This window comes from Procambarus clarkii, chromosome 33 (genome assembly GCF_040958095.1).
Source record: "Procambarus clarkii isolate CNS0578487 chromosome 33, FALCON_Pclarkii_2.0, whole genome shotgun sequence".
Taxonomy (NCBI): Eukaryota; Metazoa; Arthropoda; class Malacostraca; order Decapoda; family Cambaridae; genus Procambarus; species Procambarus clarkii.
This window is the reverse complement of record NC_091182.1, coordinates 36,657,020-36,679,707: the sequence shown is the minus strand read 5'-3', so window position 1 is coordinate 36,679,707 and position 22,688 is coordinate 36,657,020. Positions and strand designations below refer to the sequence as shown.

Sequence of the window (22,688 nt, the reverse complement as noted above, 5' to 3'; positions counted from 1 at the left end):
TGAGGTGTTAGAGAGCCAGGATAAACGTGATATTATCCCGAGTGAGGTGTTAGAGAGCCAGGATAAACATGTTATTACCCAGAGTGAGGTGTTAGAGAGCCAGGATAAACATGATATTACCCAGAGTGAGGTGTTAGAGAGCCAGGATAAACATGTCATTATCCCGCCACAGGTGAGCAGCAACTCTCTGCGACACTCGCAGTACGACACCTACCAGGCCTACACCAGCCTCCTCGACCCTGACTACTCCTGGACCACCATGCTGAGTATGTCGCAGACCTCACTATGCTGAGTATAACACCACCAGCCCTCACTATGCTGAGTATAACACCACCAGCCCTCACTATGCTGAGTATAACACCATCAGCCCTCACTATGCTGAGTATAACACCCCCAGCCCTCACTATGCTGAGTATAACACCACCAGCCCTCACTATGCTGAGTATAACACCACCAGCCCTCACTATGCTGAGTATAACACCACCAGCCCTCACTATGCTGAGTATAACACCATCAGCCCTCACTATGCTGAGTATAACACCACCAGCCCTCACTATGCTGAGTATAACACCATCAGCCCTCACTATGCTGAGTATAACACCCCCAGCCCTCACTATGCTGAGTATAGCACCCCCAGCCCTCACTATGCTGAGTATAACACCATCAGCCCTCACTATGCTGAGTATAACACCACCAGCCCTCACTATGCTGAGTATAACACCACCAGCCCTCACTATGCTGAGTATAACACCACCAGCCATCATTATGCTGAGTATAACACCCCCAGCCATCACTATGCTGAGTATAACACCACCAGCCCTCACTATGCTGAGTATAACACCTCCAGCCCTCACTATGCTGAGTATAACACCACCAGCCATCATTATGCTGAGTATAACACCCCCAGCCATCACTATGCTGAGTATAACACCCCCAGCCATCACAATGCTGAGAATAACACCACCAACCCTCACTATGCTGAGTATAGCACCATCAACCTTCACTATGCTGAGTATAACACCATCAACCTTCACTATGCTGAGTATAACACCATCAACCTTCACTATGCTGAGTATAACATCATCAACCTTCACTATGCTGAGTATAACATCATCAACCTTCACTATGCTGAGTATAACACCATCAACCATCACTATGCTGAGTATAACACCATCAACCTTCACTATGCTGAGTATAACACCATCAACCATCACTATGCTGAGTATAACACCATCAACCATCACTATGCTGAGTATAACACCATCAACTATCACTATGCTGAGTATAACACCATCAACCTTCACTATGCTGAGTATAACACTATCAACCATCACTATGCTGAGTATAACACCATCAACTATCACTATGCTGAGTATAAAACAATCAACCTTTACAACGCTGAGTATAACACCATCAACCATCACTATGCTGAGTATAACATCATCAACGAGTATTCATAGACTCATAATGGTATTGTGATTTCCATTGTGTATAACAACATTGTTCACCTTATTCACTAAGCTTTTTACAGCGACTATTCTCCATGTTCTTGGTGAACAATTTACATTTACACTCAATATGGGTTTAGTGTTATTCAATGTTATTATTTATTGTTACGGTAATTCTGGATAATATTTCAACATCTGAACTGAACGGTTAATTCCTCTATTGTGATTTGTAATGAGAGTTCATCTTGTATATGTAATTGTTATTACTGACTTATGGGGTGCCACCATCAAACATGGTGTGTCACCATCAAACATGGTGTGCCACCATCAAACATGGTGTGTCACCATCAAACATGGTGTGCCACCATCAAACATGGTGTGCCACCATCAAACATAGTGTGCCACCATCAAACATGGTGTGCCACCATCAAACATGGTGTGCCACCATCAAACATGGTGTGTCACCATCAAACATGGTGTGCCACCATCAAACATGGTGTGTCACCATCAAACATGGTGTGCCACCATCAAACATGGTGTGCCACCATCAAACATGGTGTGTCACCATCAAACATGGTGTGTCACCATCAAACATGGTGTGTCACCATCAAACATGGTGTGTCACCATCAAACATGGGGTGTCACCATCAAACATGGGGTGTCACCATCAAACATGGTGTGTCACCATCAAACATGGTGTGCCACCATCAAACATGGTGTGTCACCATCAAACATGGTGTGCCACCATCAAACATGGTGTGTCACCATCAAACATGGTGTGCCACCATCAAACATGGTGTGCCACCATCAAACATGGTGTGTCACCATCAAACATGGTGTGCCACCATCAAACATGGTGTGCCACCATCAAACATGGTGTGCCACCATCAAACATGGTGTGCTACCATCAAACATGGTGTGCCACCATCAAACATGGGGTGTCACCATCGAACATGGTGTGTCACCATCAAACATGGTGTGCCACCATCAAACATGGTGTGTCACCATCAAACATGGTGTGTCACCATCAAACATGGTGTGTCACCATTAAACATGGTGTGTCACCATCAAACATGGTGTGTCACCATCAAACATGGTGTGCCACCATCAAACATGGTGTGTCACCATCAAACATGGTGTGCCACCATCAAACATGGTGTGTCACATCAAACATGGTGTGCCACCATCAAACATGGTGTGCCACCATCAAACATGAGGTGCCACCATCAAACATTGTGTGTTACCATCAAACATGGTGTGTCACCATCAAACATGGGGTGCCACCATCAAACATGGTGTGTCACCATCAAACATGGTGTGCCACCATTAAACATGGTGTGCCACCATCAAACATGGTGTGCCACCATCAAACATTGTGTGTCACCATCAAACATGGTGTGCCACCATCAAACATGGTGTGCCACCATCAAACATGGTGTGCCACCATCAAACATGGTGTGCCACCATCAAACATGGGGTGCCACCATCAAACATGGTGTGCCACCATCAAACATGGTGTGTCACCATCAAACATGGTGTGTCACCATCAAACATGGTGTGTCACCATCAAACATGGTGTGCCACCATCAAACATGGTGTGCCACCATCAAACATGGTGTGTCACCATCAAACATGGTGTGTCACCATCAAACATGGTGTGTCACCATCAAACATGGTGTGTCACCATCAAACATGGTGTGTCACCATCAAACATGGTGTGTCACCATCAAACATGGTGTGTCACCATCAAACATGGTGTGTCACCATCAAACATGGTGTGTCACCATCAAACATGGTGTGTCACCATCAAACATGGTGTGCCACCATCAAACATGGGGTGCCACCATCAAACATGGTGTGCCACCATCAAACATGGTGTGCCACCATCAAACATGGTGTGTCACCATCAAACATGGTGTGCCACCATCAAACATGGTGTGTCACCATCAAACATGGTGTGCCACCATCAAACATGGGGTGCCACCATCAAACATGGTGTGCCACCATCAAACATGGTGTGCCACCATCAAACATGGGGTGCCACCATCAAACATGGTGTGCCACCATCAAACATGGTGTGCCACCATCAAACATGGTGTGTCACCATCAAACATGGTGTGCCACCATCAAACATGGTGTGCCACCATTAAACATGGGGTGCCACCATCAAACATGGTGTGCCACCATCAAACATGGTGTGTCACATCAAACATGGTGTGCCACCATCAAACATGGTGTGTCACATCAAACATGGTGTGCCACCATCAAACATGGTGTGTCACCATCAAACATGGTGTGCCACCATCAAACATGGTGTGTCACCATCAAACATGGTGTGCCACCATCAAACATGGTGTGCCACCATCAAACATGGTGTGCCACCATCAAACATGGTGTGCCACCATCAAACATGGTGTGTCACATCAAACATGGTGTGCCACCATCAAACATGGTGTGTCACATCAAACATGGTGTGCCACCATCAAACATGGTGTGTCACCATCAAACATGGGGTGCCACCATCAAACATGGTGTGCCACCATCAAACATGGTGTGTCACCATCAAACATGGTGTGCCACCATCAAACATGGTGTGCCACCATCAAACATGGTGTGTCACCATCAAACATGGTGTGCCACCATCAAACATGGTGTGCCACCATCAAACATGGTGTGTCACCATCAAACATGGTGTGCCACCATCAAACATGGGGTGCCACCATCAAACATGGTGTGCCACCATCAAACATGGTGTGCCACCATCAAACATGGGGTGCCACCATCAAACATGGTGTGCCACCATCAAACATGGTGTGCCACCATCAAACATGGTGTGTCACCATCAAACATGGTGTGCCACCATCAAACATGGTGTGTCACCATCAAACATGGTGTGCCACCATCAAACATGGGGTGCCACCATCAAACATGGTGTGCCACCATCAAACATGGTGTGCCACCATCAAACATGGGGTGCCACCATCAAACATGGTGTGCCACCATCAAACATGGTGTGCCACCATCAAACATGGTGTGTCACCATCAAACATGGTGTGCCACCATCAAACATGGTGTGCCACCATCAAACATGGGGTGCCACCATCAAACATGGTGTGCCACCATCAAACATGGTGTGCCACCATCAAACATGGTGTGCCACCATCAAACATGGTGTGCCACCATCAAACATGAGGTGCCACCATCAAACATGAGGTGCCACCATCAAACATTGTGTGTTACCATCAAACATGGTGTGTCACCATCAAACATGGTGTGCCACCATCAAACATGGGGTGCCACCATCAAACATGAGGTGCCACCATCAAACATGAGGTGCCACCATCAAACATTGTGTGTTACCATCAAACATGGTGTGTCACCATCAAACATGGGGTGCCACCATCAAACATGAGGTGCCACCATCAAACATGAGGTGCCACCATCAAACATTGTGTGTTACCATCAAACATGGTGTGTCACCATCAAACATGGGGTGCCACCATCAAACATGAGGTGCCACCATCAAACATGAGGTGCCACCATCAAACATTGTGTGTTACCATCAAACATGGTGTGTCACCATCAAACATGGGGTGCCACCATCAAACATGGTGTGCCACCATCAAACATGGTGTGTCACCATCAAACATGGTGTGCCACCATCAAACATGGGGTGCCACCATCAAACATGGGGTGCCACCATCAAACATTGTGTGTCACCATCAAACATGGTGTGTCACCATCAAACATGGTGTGTCACCATCAAACATGGTGTGTCACCATCAAACATGGTGTGTCACCATCAAACATGGTGTGCCACCATCAAACATGGTGTGTCACCATCAAACATGGTGTGTCACCATCAAACATGGTGTGTCACCATCAAACATGGTGTGTCACCATCAAACATGGTGTGTCACCATCAAACATGGTGTGCCACCATCAAACATGGTGTGTCACCATCAAACATGGTGTGTCACCATCAAACATGGTGTGCCACCATCAAACATGGTGTGTCACTATCAAACATGGTGTGTCACCATCGAACATGGTGTGTCACCATCGAACATGGTGTGACACCATCGAACATGGTGTGTCACCATCAAACATTGTGTGTCACCATCAAACATGGTGTGTCACCATCAAACATGGTGTGCCACCATCAAACATGGTGTGTCACCATCAAACATGGTGTGTCACCATCAAACATGGTGTGCCACCATCAAACATGGTGTGTCACCATCAAACATGGTGTGCCACCATCAAACATGGTGTGTCACCATCAAACATGGTGTGTCACCATCAAACATGGTGTGTCACCATCAAACATGGTGTGCCACCATCAAACATGGTGTGCCACCATCAAACATGGTGTGCCACCATCAAACATGGTGTGCCACCATCAAACATGGTGTGTCACCATCAAACATGGTGTGTCACCATCAAACATGGTGTGTCACCATCAAACATGGTGTGCCACCATCAAACATGGTGTGCCACCATCAAACATGGTGTGTCACCATCAAACATGGTGTGCCACCATCAAACATGGTGTGCCACCATCAAACATGGTGTGTCACCATCAAACATGGTGTGCCACTATCAAACATGGTGTGCCACCATCAAACATGGTGTGCCACCATCAAACATGGTGTGCCACCATCAAACATGGTGTGTCACTATCAAACATGGTGTGTCACCATCAAACATGGTGTGTCACCATCAAACATGACAACACCAAACAATGGCTGGGTGGTACACGATCCATTACATGTGCTGACTCTTCTCACAACAATTTAAATAAGTGTTGACTCTACCCACAGCGACTTATATTAGTGTTGACTCTACCCACAGCGACTTATATTAGTGTTCACTCTACCCACAGCGACTTATATTAGTGTTGACTCTACCCACAGCGACTTATATTAATGTTGACTCTACCCACAGTGACTTATATAAGTGCTGACTCTGCCCACAGCGAGTTTGGTGGGGGCGGTGACGACGGTGCTGAGTGAGAGTGACCTCCCGCCCCTCCGGATGAGTGACCTCAGCGGTGACCTCTACAATGGCTGGCAACACTTCCTTGACCTCCACACCACCGCCCTTACCAACTCCGGCTACAACTTCACCTCTATCTTAGGTGGGTCCTGGGTACTGTAGGTGGGTCATGAGAACTGTAGGTGGGTCATGGGTACTGTAGGTGGGTCCTGGGTACTGTAGGTGGGTCCTGCGTACTGTAGGTGGGTCCTGGGTACTGTAGGTGGGTCCTGGGTACTGTAGGAAGGTCATGGGTACTGTAGGTGTGTCCTGGGTACTGTAGGTGGGTCCTGCGTACTGTAGGTGGGTCATGAGAACTGTAGGTGGGTCATAGGTACTGTAGGTGTGTCCTGGGTACTGTAGGTGGGTCCTGCGTACTGTAGGTGGGTCCTGGGTACTGTAGGTGGGTCCTGGGTACTGTAGGTGGGTCCTGGGTACTGTAGGTGGGTCCTGGGTACTGTAGGTGGGTCCTGGGTACTGTAGGTGGGTCCTGGGTACTGTAGGTGGGTCTTGGGTACTGTAGGAGGGTCCTGGGCACTGTTGCTGGGTCTTAGGTACTGTAGGAGGGTCCTGGGTACTGAAGGTGGCTCCTGGGTACTGTAGATGGGTCCTGGGCACTGAAGGTGGGTCCTGGTTACTGTAGGAGGGTCCTGGGTACTGTAGGAGGGTCCTGGGTACTGTAGGTGGGTCCTGGGTACTGTAGATGGGTCCTGGGTGCTGATGGTGGGTCCAGGGTACTGTAGATGGGTCCTGTGTACTGAAGGTGGGTCCTGGGTACTGTAGGAGGGTCCTGGGTACTGTAGGGGGGTCCTGGGTACTGAAGGTGGGTCCTGGGTACTGTAGATGAGTCCTGGGTACTGAAGGTGGGTCCTGGGTACTGTACGAGGGTCCTGGGTACTGAAGGTGGGTCCTGGGCACTGTAGGAGGGTCATGGGTACTGTAGGTGGGTCCTGGGTACCGTAGGTGGGTCCTGGGTACTGTATGTGAGTCATAAGTACTGTAGGAGGGTCATGGGTACTGTAGGTGGGTCCTGGGTACTGTAGGTGGGTCCTGGGTACTGTATGTGAGTCATAGGTACTGTAGGTGGGTCATGGGTACTGGAGGAGGGTCATAGGTACAGTAGGAGAGTCCTGGGTACTGAAGGTGGGTCCTGGGTACTGTAGGTGGGTCCTGGGCACTGTTCGTGGGTCCTAGGTACTGTAGGAGGGTCGTGGGTACTGTAGGTGGGTCCTGGGTACTGTAGGTGGGTCCTGGGTAATGTAGGTGGGTCCTGGGTACTGTAGGTGGGTCCTGGGTACTGTAGGTGGGTCCTGGGTACTGTAAGTGAGTCATAGGTACTGTAGGTGGGTCATGGGTACTGTAGGAGGGTCATAGGTACTGTAGGAGGGTCTTGGGCACTGTTGGTGGGTCCTGGGTACTGTAAGAGGGTCCTGGATACTGAAGGTGGGTCGTGGGTACTGTAGGTGGGTCCTGGGTACTGTAGATGTGTCTTGGGCACTGTAGGAGGGTCCTGGGTACTGTAGGTGGGTCCTGGGCACTGTAGGTGGGTCTTGGGTACTGAAGGTGGGTCCTGGGTACTATATGAGGGTCCTGGGCACTGTAGGAGGGTCCTGGGTACTGTAGGAGGGTCCTGGGTACTGAAAGTGGGTCCTGGGTACTGTAGGTGGGTCCTGGGTACTGTAGGTGGGTCCTGGGTACTGAAGGTGGGTCTTGGGAACTGTAGGTGGGTCCTGGGGTACTGTAGGTGGATTTTGGGTACTGTAGGTGGGTCCTGGGTACTGTAGGCGGGTCCTGGGTACTGTAGATGGGTCCTGGGTACTGTAGGTGGGTTTTGGGTACTACAGGTGGGTCCTGGGTACTGTAGGTTGGTCATGGGTACTGTAGGTGGCTCTTAGGTACTGTAGGTGGGTCATGGGTACTGTAGGTGGGATATGGGTACTGTAGGTGGGACCTGGGTAGTGTTGGTGGGTACTTAGTACTGTAGGTGGGTCCTGGGTACTGTAGGTTGGTCATGGGTACTGTAGGTGGCTCTTAGGTACTGTAGGTGGGTCATGGGTACTGTAGGTGGGTCCTGGGTACTGAAGGTGGGACATGGGTACTGTAGGTGGGACATGGGTACTGTTGGTGGGTCCTTGGTACTGTAGACCGGTCCTGGGTACTGTAGGTTGGTCATGGGTACTGAAAGTGGATCGTGGGTACTGTAGGTGGGTCGTGGGTACTGTAGGTGGGTCCTGTGTAATGTAGGTGTGTCATGGGTACTGTAGGTGGATCCTGGGTACTGTAGGTGGGTCGTGGGTACTGTAGGTGGGTCCTGGGTAATGTAGGTGGGTCATGGGTACTGTTGGTGGGTCATGGGTACTGTAGGTGGGTCGTGGGTACTGTAGGTGGGTCGTAGGTACTGTAGGTGGGTCCTGGGAACTGTAGGTGATCCTGGGTACTGTAGGGGGGTCCTGGGTACTGTAGGAGGGTCATGGGTACTGTAGGTGGGTCTTAGGTACTGTAGGTGGGTCATGGGTACTGTAGGTGGGTCGTGGGTAATGTAGGTGGGACGTGGGTACTGTAGGTGGGTCATGGGTACTGTAGGTGGGTCGAGGGTATTGTAGGTTGGTTCTGGGTACTGTAGGTGGGTCATGGGTACTGTAGGTGGATCCTGGGTACTTTAGTTGGGTCAAGGGTACTGTAGGTGCGTCGTGGGTATTGTAGGTGGGTCATGGGTACTGTAGGTGGATCCTGGGTACTGCAGGTGGGTCATGGGTACTGTAGGTGGGTCGTGGGTACTGTAGGTTGGCCGTGGGTACTGCAGGTGGGTCCTGTGTACTGTACGTGGGTTCTGGGTAATGTAGGTGGGTCATGGGTACTGTAGGTGGGTCATGGGTACTGTAGGTGGGTCATGGGTACTGTAGGTGGATCATAGGTACTGTAGGTGGGTCATAGGTATTGTAGGTGGGTCATGGGTACTGTAGTTGGGTCATGGATATTGTAGGTGGGTCCTGGGGTACTGTAGATGGGCCCTGGGTTCTGTAGGTGGGTCATCGGTACTGTAGGTGGGTCGTGGGTACTGTAGGTGGGTCGTGGGTACTGTAGGTGGGTCTTGGGTACTGTAGGTGGGTCATGGGTAGTGTAGGTGGGTCGTGGGTACTGTAGGAGGGTCCTGGGTACTGTAGGAGGGTCTTGGGTACTGTAGGAGGGTCCTGGGTACTGAAGGTGAGTCCTGGGTATTGTAGGAGGGTCCTGGGTACTGTAGGAGGGTCCTGGGTACTGTAGGTGGGTCCTGAGTACTGTAGGAGGGTCCTGGGTACTAAAGGTGGGTCCTGGGTACTGTAGGAGGGTCCTGGGTACTGTAGGAGGGTCCTGGGTACTGAAGGTGGGTCCTGGGTATTGTAGGAGGGTCCTGAGTACGGTAGGAGGGTCCTGGGTACTGTAGGTGGATGCTGAGTACTGCAGGAGGGTCCTGGGTACTGAAGGTGGGTCCTGGGTACAGTAGGAGGGTCCTGGGTACTGCAGGAGAGTCCTGGGTACTGTAGGAGGGTCCTGGGTACTGTAGGTGGGTCCTGGGTACTTACGGTGGGTCCTGGGTACTGTAGGAGGGTCCTGGGGACTGTTTGTGGGTCCTGGGTACTGTAGGAGGGTCCTGGGTACTGTAGGTGGGTCCTGGGTACTGTAGATGGGTCCTGGGTACTGAAGGTGGGTCCTGGGTACTGTAGGAGGGTTCTGGGTACTGAAGGAGGGTCCTGGGTACTGGAGGTGGGTCCTGGGTACTGTAGGTGGGTCCTGGGTACTGTAGGTGGGTCCTGGGTACTGTGAGTCATAGGTACTGTAGGTGGGTCATGGGTACTGTAGGTGGGTCATAGGTACTGTAGTTGGGTCCTGGGTACTGTAGTCGGGTCATGGATACTGTAGGTGGGTCCTGGGTACTGTAAGAGAGTCATAGGTACTTTAGGTGGGTCATGGGTACTGTAGGTGGGTCATAGGTACTGTAGGTGGGTCTTGGGTACTGTAGGTGGGTCCTGGGTACTGTAGGTGGGTCCTGGGTACTGTAGGTGGGTCTTGGGCACTGTAGGTGGGTCCTGGGTACTGTAGGTGGGTCATGGATACTCTAGGTGGGTCATGGGTACTGTAGGTGGGTCTTGGGTACTGTAGATGGGACATGGGTACTGTAGGTGGGACCTGGGTAGTGTTGGTGGGTCCTGGTACTGTAGGTGGGTCCTGGGTATTGTAGGTTGGTCATGGGTACTGTAGGTGGCTCTTAGGTACTGTAGGTGGGTCATGGGTACTGTAGGTGGGTCCTGGGTACTGAAGGTGGGACATGGGTACTGTAGGTATAACATGGGTACTGTTGGTGGGTCATGGGTACTGAAAGTGGATCGTGGGTACTGTAGGTGGGTCGTGGGTACTGTAGGTGGGTCCTGTGTAATGTAGGTGTGTCATGGGTACTGTAGATGGGTCCTGGGTACTGTAGGTGGGTCGTTGGTACTGTAGGTGGGTCCTGGGTAATGTAGGTGGGTCATGGGTACTGTTGGTGGGTCATGGGTACTGTAGGTGGGTCGTGGGTACTGTAGGTGGGTCGTGGGTACTGTAGGTGGGTCCTGGGTACTGTAGGTGGATCCTGGGCACTGTAGGTGGGTCTTAGGTACTGTAGGTGGGTCATGGGTACTGTAGGTGGGTCGTGAGTACTGTAGGTGGGACGTGGGTACTGTAGGTGGGTCATGGGTACTCTAGGTGGGTCGAGGGTATTGTAGGTTGGTTCTGGGTACTGTAGGTGGGTCATGGGTACTGTAGGTGGGTCATGGGTACTGTAGATGGATCCTGGGTACTGAAGGTGGGTCCTAGGTACTGTAGGAGGGTCCTGGGTACTGAAGGAGGGTCCTGGGTACTGTAGGTGGGTCCTGGGTACTGTAGGTGGGTCCTGGGTACTGTAGGTGGGTCCTGAGTACTGTAAGTGAGTCATAGGTACTGTAGGTGGGTCATGGGTACTGTAGGTGGGTCATAGGTACTGTAGGTGGGTCTTGGGTACTCTAGTCGGGTCAGGGATACTGTAGGTGGGTCCTGGGTACTGTAAGTGAGTCATAGGTATTTTAGGTGGGTCATGGGTACTGTAGGTTGGTCATAGGTACTGTAGGTGGGTCTTGGGTACTGTAGGTGTGTCCTGGGTACTGTAGGTGGGTCCTGGGTACTGTAGGTGGGTCTTGGGTACTGTAGGTGGGTCCTGGGTACTGTAGGTGGGTCATGGATACTCTAGGTGGGACATGGGTACTGTAGGTGGGACCTGGGTAGTGTTGGTGGGTCCTTGGAACTGTAGGTGGGTCCTGGGTACTGTAGGTTGGTCATGGGTACTGTAGGTGGCTCTTAGGTACTGTAGGTGGGTCATAAGTACTGTAGGTAGGTCCTGGGTACTGAAGGTGGGACATGGGTACTGTAGGTATGACATAGGTACTGTCGGTGGGTCCTTGATACTGTAGATGAGTCCTGGGTACTGTAGGTGGGTCATGGGTACTGAAAGTGGATCGTGGGTCCTGTAGGTGGGTCGTGGGTACTGTAGGTGGGTCCTGTGTAATGTAGGTGTGTCATGGGTACTGTAGGTGGGTCCTGGGTACTGCAGGTGGGTCGTGGGTACTGTAGGTGGGTCCTGGGAAATGTAGGTGGGTCATGGGTACTGTTGGTGGGTCATGGGTACTGTAGGTGGGTCGTGGGTACTGTAGGTTGGTCGTGGGTACTGTAGGTGGGTCCTGGGTACTGTATGTGGATCCTGGGCACTGTAGGTGGGTCTTAGGTACTGTAGGTGGGTCATGGGTACTGTAGGTGGGTCGTGGGTACTGTAGGTGGGACGTGGGTACTTTAGATGGGTCATGGGTACTCTAGGTGGGTCGAGGGTATTGTAGGTTGGTTCTGGGTACTGTAGGTGGGTCATGGGTACTGTAGGTGGGTCATGGGTACTGTAGGTAGGTCATGAGTACTGTAGGTGGGTCCATGGTACTGTAGATGGGTCCTAGGTACTTTAGATGGGTCATGGGTACTGTAGGTGCGTCGTGGGTACTGTAGATGGGTCCTGGGTACTAAAGGTGGATCCTGGGTACTGTAGGAGGGTCCTGGGTACTGTAGGAGGGTCCTGGGTACTGTAGGTGGGTCCTGGGTACTGTAGGTGGGTCATGGGTACTGTAGGTGGGTCCTGGGTACTGTAGGTGGGTCCTGGGTACTGTAGATGGGTCCTGGGTACTGTAGGTGGGTTCTGGGTACTGTAAGTGAGTCATAGGTACTGTAAGTGGGTCATGGGTACTGTAGGTGGGTCATAGGTACTGTATGTGAGTCCTGGGTACTGTAGTCGGGTCATGGATACTTTAGGTGGGTCCTGGGTACTGTAAGTGAGTCATAGGTACTGTAGGTGGGCCATGGGTACTGTAGGTGTGTCCTGGGTACTGTAGGTGGGTCCTGGGTACTGTAGGTGGGTCTTGGGTACTGTAGGTGGGTCCTATGTACTGTAGGTGGGTCCTGAGTACTGTAAGTGGGTTCTGGGTACTGTAGGTGGGTTCCAGGTATTGTAGGTGGGTCCTGGGTACTCTAGGTGGGTCATGGGAACTGTTGGTGGGTTCTGGGTACTGTAGGTTTGTCCTGGGTACTGTAGGTGGGTCTTGGGTACTGTAGGTCTGTCCTGGGTACTGTACGTGGGTCCTGGGTACTCTAGGTGGGTCCAGGGTACTGTAGGTGGGTCCAGCGTACTGCAGGTGGGTCAGGGGTCTTGTAGGTGGGACATGTGTACTGTAGGTGGGTCATGGGTATTGTAGGTGGGTCATGGTTACTGTAGGTTGGACCTGGCTACTATAGGTGGGTCCAGGGTTCTGTAGATGGGTCATGGGCACTGTAGGTGGATCATGAGTACTGTAGGTGGATCCTGGGTACTGTAGGTGGGTCCTGGGTACTGTAGGTGGGTCCAGGGTTCTATAGATCGATCATGGGCACTGTAGGTGGGTCATGAGTACTGTAGGTGGGTCCTGGGTACTGTAGGTTGGTCATGGGTACTGTAGAGGGGACCTGGTTACTGTAGGTGGGTCATGGGTACTGTAGGTGGGTCATGGGTACTGTTGGTTTGTCCTGGATACTGTAGGTGGGTCATGGGGTTCTGTAGGTGGGTCATGGGTACTGTAGATAGGACGTGAGTACTTTAGGTGGGTTCTGGGTACTGTAGGTGGGACCTGGGTACTGTACGCGGGACATGTGTACTGTAGGTGGGTCCTGGGTACTCTAGGAGAGTTCTGGGTACTGTAGGAGGATCCTGGGTACTGTAAATTGGTCCTGGGTACTGTAGGTGGGACCTGGGTACTGTAGGTGGGTCCTGGGTACTGTAGATGGGTCGTGGATACTATAGGTAGATTGTGGGTACCGAAGGTGGGTCGTGGGTACTTTCGGTGGGTCCTGGGTACTGTAAATGGATCGTGAGTACTTTAGGTGGGTCCTGGGTACTGTAGGTAGGTCCTGGGTACTTTAAGTGGGTCCTGGTTACTGTAGGTGGGTCTTGGGTACTGTAGGTGGGTCCTGGGTACTGTTGGTGGGTCGTGGGTATTTTAGGTGGGTCCTGGGTACTGTAGGTGTGTCCAGGGACCTGTAGATGGGTCCTGGGTACTGTAGGTGTGTCCGGGGTACTGTAGGTGGGTCATAGGTACCGTATGTTGGTTCTGGGTATTGTAGGTGGTTCCTGGGTATTGTAAGTGGGTCCTGGGTACTGTAGGTGGGTCTTGGGTACTGTAGGTGGGTCGTGGATACTATATGTAGGTTGTGGGTACTGAAGGTGGGTCGTGGGTACTTTCGGTGGGTCCTGGGTACTGTAAATGGATCGTGAGTACTTTAGGTGGGTCCTGGGTAGTGTAGGTAGGTCCTGGGTACTTTAAGTGGGTCCTGGTTACTGTAGGTGGGTCTTGGGTACTGTAGGTGGGTCCTGGGTACTGTTGGTGGGTCGTGGGTATTTTAGGTGGGTCCTGGGTACTGTAGGTGTGTCCTGGGACCTGTAGGTGGGTCCTGGGTACTGTAGGTGTGTCCGGGGTACTGTAGGTGGGTCATAGGTACCGTATGTTGGTTCTGGGTATTGTAGGTGGTTCCTGGGTATTGTAGGTGGGTCCTGGGTACTGTAGGTGGGTCCTGGGTACTGTAGGTGGGTTATGGACACTGTTGGTGGGACCTGGGTACTGTAGGTGGGTCCTGGGTACTGTAGGTGGGTCCTGAATATTGTAGGTGGGTCCTGGGTATTGTAGGTGGGTCCTGGGTACTGTAGGTGGGTCCTGGGTACTGTAGGTGGGTCCTGGGTACTGTAGGTGGGTCATGTGAAAATGTATATTCTGGTTAGCATTTTAAATGTAGTCACGTCTGTGGTAGAAAAAGAGTGATATTATTAATAACAATAATAATAAAAGTAAATCTGTGTTCCATTGCACGCCACTCTGTACACTCCCAGTACTATACCCAACACTGTACACTCCCAGTACTATACCCAACACTGTACACTCCCCAGTACTATACCCAACTCTGTACACTCCCAGTACTATACCCAACACTGTACATTCCCAGTACTATACCCAACACTGTACACTCCCAGTACTATACCCAACACTGTACACTCCCCAGTACTATACCCAACACTGTACACTTCCCAGTACTATACCCAACACTGTACACTCCCCGGTACTATACCCAACACTGTACACTCCCCAGTACTATTCCCAACACTGTACACTCCCCAGTACTATACCCAACACTGTACATTCCCCGGTACTATTCTCAACACTGTACACTCCCCATTACTATACCCAACACTGTACACTCCCCCAGTACTATACCCAACACTGTACACTCACCAGTACTATACCCAACAATGTACACTCCCCAGTACTATACCCAACACTGTACACTCCCAGTACTATACCCAACACTGTACACTCCCAATACTATACCCAACACTGTACACTCCCAGTACTATACCCAACACTGTACACTCCCCCAGTACTATACCCAACACTGTACACTCCTCCAGTACTATTCCCAACATTGTACACTCCCCAGTACTATACCCAACACTGTACACTCCCCCAGTACTATACCCAACACTGTACACTCCCCAGTACTATACCCAACACTGTACACTCCCCGGAACTATACGCAACACTGTACACTTCCCGGTACTATACCCAACACTATACATTCCCCAGTACTATTCCCAACACAGTACACTCCCCAGTACTATACCCAACACTGTTCACTCACCAGTACTATACCCAACATTGTACACTCCCCCAGTACTATACCCTACACTGTACACTCACCAGTACTATACCCAACACTAATACACTCCCCAGTACTATACCCAACACTGTAAACTCCCCCAGTACTATACCCAACACTGTACACTCCCCAGTACCATACCCAACACTGTACACTCCCCCAGTACTATACCCAACACTGTACACTCTCCCAATACTATACCGAACACTGTACACTCCCCCAGTACAATACCCAACACTGTACACTTCCAGTACTATACCCAACACTGTACACTCACCAGTACTATACCCAACACTATACATTACCCAGTACTATACCCAACACTGTACACTTCCAGTATTATACCCAACACTGTACACTCCCCAGTACTATACCCAACACTGTACACTCCCCAGTACTATACCTAACACTGTACACTCCCCCAGTACTATACCCAACACTGTACACTACCCAGTACTATACCCAGCACTGTACACTCCCCAGTACTATACCCAACACTGTACACTCCCCCAGTATTATACCCAACACTGTACACTCCCCAGTACTATACCCAACACTGTACACTTCCACAGTACTATACCCAACACTGTACACTCCCAGTACTATACCCAACACTGTACACTCCCAGTACTATACCCAACACTGTACACTTCCCCAGTACTATTCCCAACACTGTACACTCCCCAGTACTATACCCAACACTGTAAACTCCCCCAGTACTATAGCCAACACTGTACACTCCCCAGTACTATACCCAACACTGTACACTCCCCGGTACTATACCCAACACTGTACACTCCCCGGTACTATACCCAACACTATACATTCCCCAGTACTATTCCCAACACTGTACACTCCCCAGTACTATACCCAACACTGTACACTCACCAGTACTATACCCAACACTGTACACTCCCCAGTGCTATACCCAACACTGTACACTCACCAGTACTATACCCAACACTGTACACTCACCAGTACTATACCCAACACTGTACACTCCCCAGTACCATACCCAACACTGTACACTCCCCAGTACTATACCCAACACTGTACACTCCCCAGTACTATACCCAACACTGTACACTCACCAGTACTATACCCAACACTGTACACTCACCAGTACTATACCCAACACTGTACACTCCCCCAGTACTATACCCAACACTGTACACTCCCCCAGTACTATACCCAACACTGTACACTCCCAGTACTATACCCAACACTGTACACTCCCAGTACTATACCCAACACTGTACACTCCCCAGTACCATACCCAACACTGTACACTCCCCAGTACTATACCCAACACTATACACTTCCAGTACTATACCCAACACTGTACACTCACCAGTACTATACCCAACACTATACATTCCCCAGTACTATACCCAACACTGTACACTCCCAGTTCTATACCCAACACTGTACACTCCCCCAGTACTATGCCCAACACTGTACACTCACCAGTACTATACCCAACACTGTACACTCCCCAGTACCATACCCAACACTGTACACTCCCCAGTACTATACCCAACACTGTACACTCCCCAGTACTATACCCAACACTGTACACTCACCAGTACTATACCCAACACTGTACACTCACCAGTACTATACCCAACACTGTACACTCCCCCAGTACTATACCCAACACTGTACACTCCCCCAGTACTATACCCAACACTGTACACTCCCAGTACTATACCCAACACTGTACACTCCCAGTACTATACCCAACACTGTACACTCCCCAGTACCATACCCAACACTGTACACTCCCCAGTACTATACCCAACACTATACACTTCCAGTACTATACCCAACACTGTACACTCACCAGTACTATACCCAACACTATACATTCCCCAGTACTATACCCAACACTGTACACTCCCAGTTCTATACCCAACACTGTACACTCCCCCAGTACTATACCCAACACTGTACACTCCCAGTACTATACCCAACACTGTACACTCTCAGTACTATACCCAACACTGTACACTGCCAGTACTATACCCAACACTGTAAACTCCCAGTACTATACCCAACACTGTACACTCCCAGTACTATACCCAACACTGTTCACTCCCAGTACTATACTCAACTCTGTAAACTCCCAGTACTATACCCAACACTGTACACTCCCCCAGTACTATTCCCAACACTGTACACTCCCCAGTACTATACCCAACACTGTACACTCTCCCAGTACTATACCCAACACTGTACACTCCCCAGTACTATACCCAACACAGTACACTCCCCAGTACTATACCCAACACTGAACACTCCCCAGTACTATACCCAACACTGTACACTCCCCAGTACTATACCCAACACTGTACACTCTCCCAGTACTATACCCAACACTGTACACTCCCCAGTACTATACCCAACACAGTACACTCCCCAGTACTATACCCAACACTGTACACTCCCCATTACTATACCCAACACTGTACACTCCCCCAGTACTATACCCAACACTGTACACTCCCCCAGTACTATTCCCAACATTGTACACTCCCCAGTACTATACCCAACACTGTACACTCCCCAGTACTATACCCAACACTGTACACTCCCCCAGTACTATACCCAACAATGTACACTCCCCAGTACTATACCCAACACTGTACACTCCCCCAATACTATACCCAACACTGTACACTCCCAGTACTATACCCAACACTGTACACTCCCAGTACTATACCCAACACTGTACACTCCCAGTACTATACCCAACACTGTACACTCCCCCAGTACTATACCCAACAATGTACACTCCCCAGTACTATACCCAACACTGTACACTCCCCCAGTACTATACCCAACACTGTACACTCTCCCAGTACTATACCCAACAATGTACACTCCCCAGTACTATACCCAACACTGTACACTCCCCCAATACTATACCCAACACTGTACACTCCCAGTACTATACCCAACACTGTACACTCCCAGTACTATACCCAACACTGTACACTCCCAGTACTATACCCAACACTGTACACTCCCCCAGTACTATTCCCAACATTGTACACTCCCCAGTACTATACCCAACACTGTACACTCACCAGTACTATACCCAACACTGTACACTCCCCAGTATTATACCCAACACTGTACACTCCCCAGTACTATACCCAACACTGTACACTCCCCCAGTACTATACCCAACACTGTACACTCCCCAGTACTATACCCAACACTGTACACTCCCCGGTACTATAACCAACACTGTACACTCCCCGGTACTATACCCAACACTATACATTCCCCAGTACTATTCCCAACACTGTACACTCCCCAGTACTAAACCCAACACTGTACACTCACCAGTACTATACCCAACACTGTACACTCCCTAGTACTATACCCAACACTGTACACTCACCAGTACTATTCCCAACACTGTACACTCACCAGTACTATACCCAACACTGTACACTCACCAGTACTATACCCAACACTGTACACTCCAGTAGTACTATACCCAACACTGTACATTCCCCAGTACCATACCCAACACTGTACACTCCCCCAGTACTATACCCAACACTGTACACTCCCCCAGTACTATACCCAACACTGTACACTCCCCCAGTACTATACCCAACACTGTACACTCCCCAGTACTATACCCAACACTGTACACTCCCCAGTACTATACCCAACACTATACACTCCCCGGTACTATACCCAACACTGTACACTCCCCGGTACTATACCCAACACTGTACACTCCCCGGTACTATTCTCAACACTGTACACTCCCCATTACTATACCCAACACTGTACACTCCCCCAGTACTATACCCAACACTGTACACTCACCAGTACTATACCCAACAATGTACACTCCCCAGTACTATACCCAACACTGTACACTCCCAGTACTATACCCAACACTGTACACTCCCAATACTATACCCAACACTGTACACTCCCAGTACTATACCCAACACTGTACACTCCCCCAGTACTATACCCAACACTGTACACTCCTCCAGTACTATTCCCAACATTGTACACTCCCCAGTACTATACCCAACACTGTACACTCCCCCAGTACTATACCCAACACTGTACACTCCCCAGTACTATACCCAACACTGTACACTCCCCGGTACTATACCCAACACTGTACACTCCCCAGTACTATACCCAACACTGTACACTCCCCGGTACTATAACCAACACTGTACACTCCCCGGTACTATACCCAACACTATACATTCCCCTGTACTATTCCCAACACTGTACACTCCCCAGTACTAAACCCAACACTGTACACTCACCAGTACTATACCCAACACTGTACACTCCCTTGTACTATACCCAACACTGTACACTCCCCAGTACTATACCCAACACTGTACACTCCCCAGTACTATACCCAACACTGTACACTCGCCCAGTACTATACCCAACACTGTTCACTCCCCCAGTACTATACCCAACACTGTACACTCCCCAGTACTATACCCAACACTGTACACTTCCCAGTACTATACCCAACACTGTACACTCCCCGGTACTATACCCAACACTGTACACTCCCCAGTACTATTCCCAACACTGTACACTCCCCAGTACTATACCCAACACTGTACATTCCCCGGTACTATTCTCAACACTGTACACTCCCCATTACTATACCCAACACTGTACACTCCCCCAGTACTATACCCAACACTGTACACTCACCAGTACTATACCCAACAATGTACACTCCCCAGTACTATACCCAACACTGTACACTCCCAGTACTATACCCAACACTGTACACTCCCAATACTATACCCAACACTGTACACTCCCAGTACTATACCCAACACTGTACACTCCCCCAGTACTATACCCAACACTGTACACTCCTCCAGTACTATTCCCAACATTGTACACTCCCCAGTACTATACCCAACACTGTACACTCCCCCAGTACTATACCCAACACTGTACACTCCCCAGTACTATACCCAACACTGTACACTCCCCGGTACTATACCCAACACTGTACACTCCCCAGTACTATACCCAACACTGTACACTCCCCGGTACTATAACCAACACTGTACACTCCCCGGTACTATACCCAACACTATACATTCCCCTGTACTATTCCCAACACTGTACACTCCCCAGTACTAAACCCAACACTGTACACTCACCAGTACTATACCCAACACTGTACACTCCCTTGTACTATACCCAACACTGTACACTCCCCAGTACTATACCCAACACTGTACACTCCCCAGTACTATACCCAACACTGTACACTCGCCCAGTACTATACCCAACACTGTTCACTCCCCCAGTACTATACCCAACACTGTACACTCCCCAGTACTATACCCAACACTGTACACTTCCCAGTACTATACCCAACACTGTACACTCCCCGGTACTATACCCAACACTGTACACTCCCCAGTACTATTCCCAGCATTGTACACTCCCCAGTACTATACCCAACACTGTACATTCCCCAGTACTATACCCAACACTGTACACTCCCAGTACTATGCCCAACACTGTACACTCCCGAGTACTATACCCAACACTGTACACTCCCCGGTACTATACCCAATACTGTACACTCCCAGTACTATGCCCAACACTGTACACTCCCGAGTACTATACCCAACACTGTACACTCCCCGGTACTATACCCAATACTGTACACTCCCCAGTACTATACCCAACACTGTACACTCCCCCAGTACTATACCCAACACTGTATACTCCCCAGTACTATTCCCAACACTGTACACTCCCCAGTACTATATCCAACACTGTACACTCCCCAGTACTATATCCATCACTGTACCCTCCCCAGTACTATACCCAACACTGTACACTCCCCAGTACTATACCCAACACTGTACACTCCCCAGTACTATATCCAACACTGTACACTCCCGAGTACTATATCCAACACTGTACACTCCCGAGTACTATATCCAACACTGTACACTCCCCAGTACTATATTCAACACTGTACATTCCCCAGTACTATACCCAACACTGTACACTCCCCAGTACTATACCCAACACTGTACACTCCCAGTACTATATCCAACACTCTACACTCCCCAGTACTATATCCAACACTGTACATTCCCCAGTACTATACCCAACACTGTACACTCCCCCAGTACTATACCCAACACTGTACACTCCCCAGTACTATACCCAACACTGTACACTCCCCAGTACTATACCGAACACTGTACACTCCCCCAGTACTATACCCAACACTGTACACTCCCCAGTACTATATCCAACACTGTACACTCCCCAGTTCTATACCCAACACTGTACACTCCCCAGTACTATACCCAACACTGTACACTTCCCAGTACTATACCCAACACTGTACACTCCCCGGTACTATACCCAACACTGTACACTCCCCAGTACTATTCCAACATTGTACACTCCCCAGTACTATACCCAACACTGTACACTCCCCAGTACTATACCCAACACTGTACACTTCCCAGTACTATACCCAACACTGTACACTCCCCAGTACTATACCCAACACTGTACACTCCCCAGTACTATACCCAATACTGTACACTCCCCAGTACTATACCCAACACTGTACACTCCCCAGTACTATACCCAACACTGTACACTCCCGAGTACTATACCCAACACTGTACGCTCCCGAGTACTATACCCAACACTGTACACTCCCCAGTACTATACCCAACACTGTACACTCCCGAGTACTATACCCAACGTGACCCTCCAGGGTGAGTGTGAGGACCCGTATCCTCACACTCACCCTGGAGGGGTGAGTATGAACAATGCACGTATGATATTACATGCATTATTGCACCAATTACTCGAAATGAAGAGGCGGAAACCCAAGAACTAAATCTCCTGACCCGCGAGCATGACTAGTGGAGG

General features: G+C 49.9%; 1 protein-coding gene across 1 annotated transcript in view; it reads left to right on the top strand.

The window, feature by feature from the left end:
• The window catches only part of LOC123765218 (aminopeptidase NAALADL1), a 247,305-nt gene that overhangs the window by 206,356 nt on the left and 18,261 nt on the right, over positions 1–22,688 (top strand). Inside the window, exons 12-13 of the mRNA XM_045753697.2 lie at positions 173–266; positions 6,427–6,588. Coding sequence (XP_045609653.2) covers positions 173–266; positions 6,427–6,588 — 256 coding nt within the window. The remainder of the gene's footprint in view (positions 1–172; positions 267–6,426; positions 6,589–22,688) is intronic.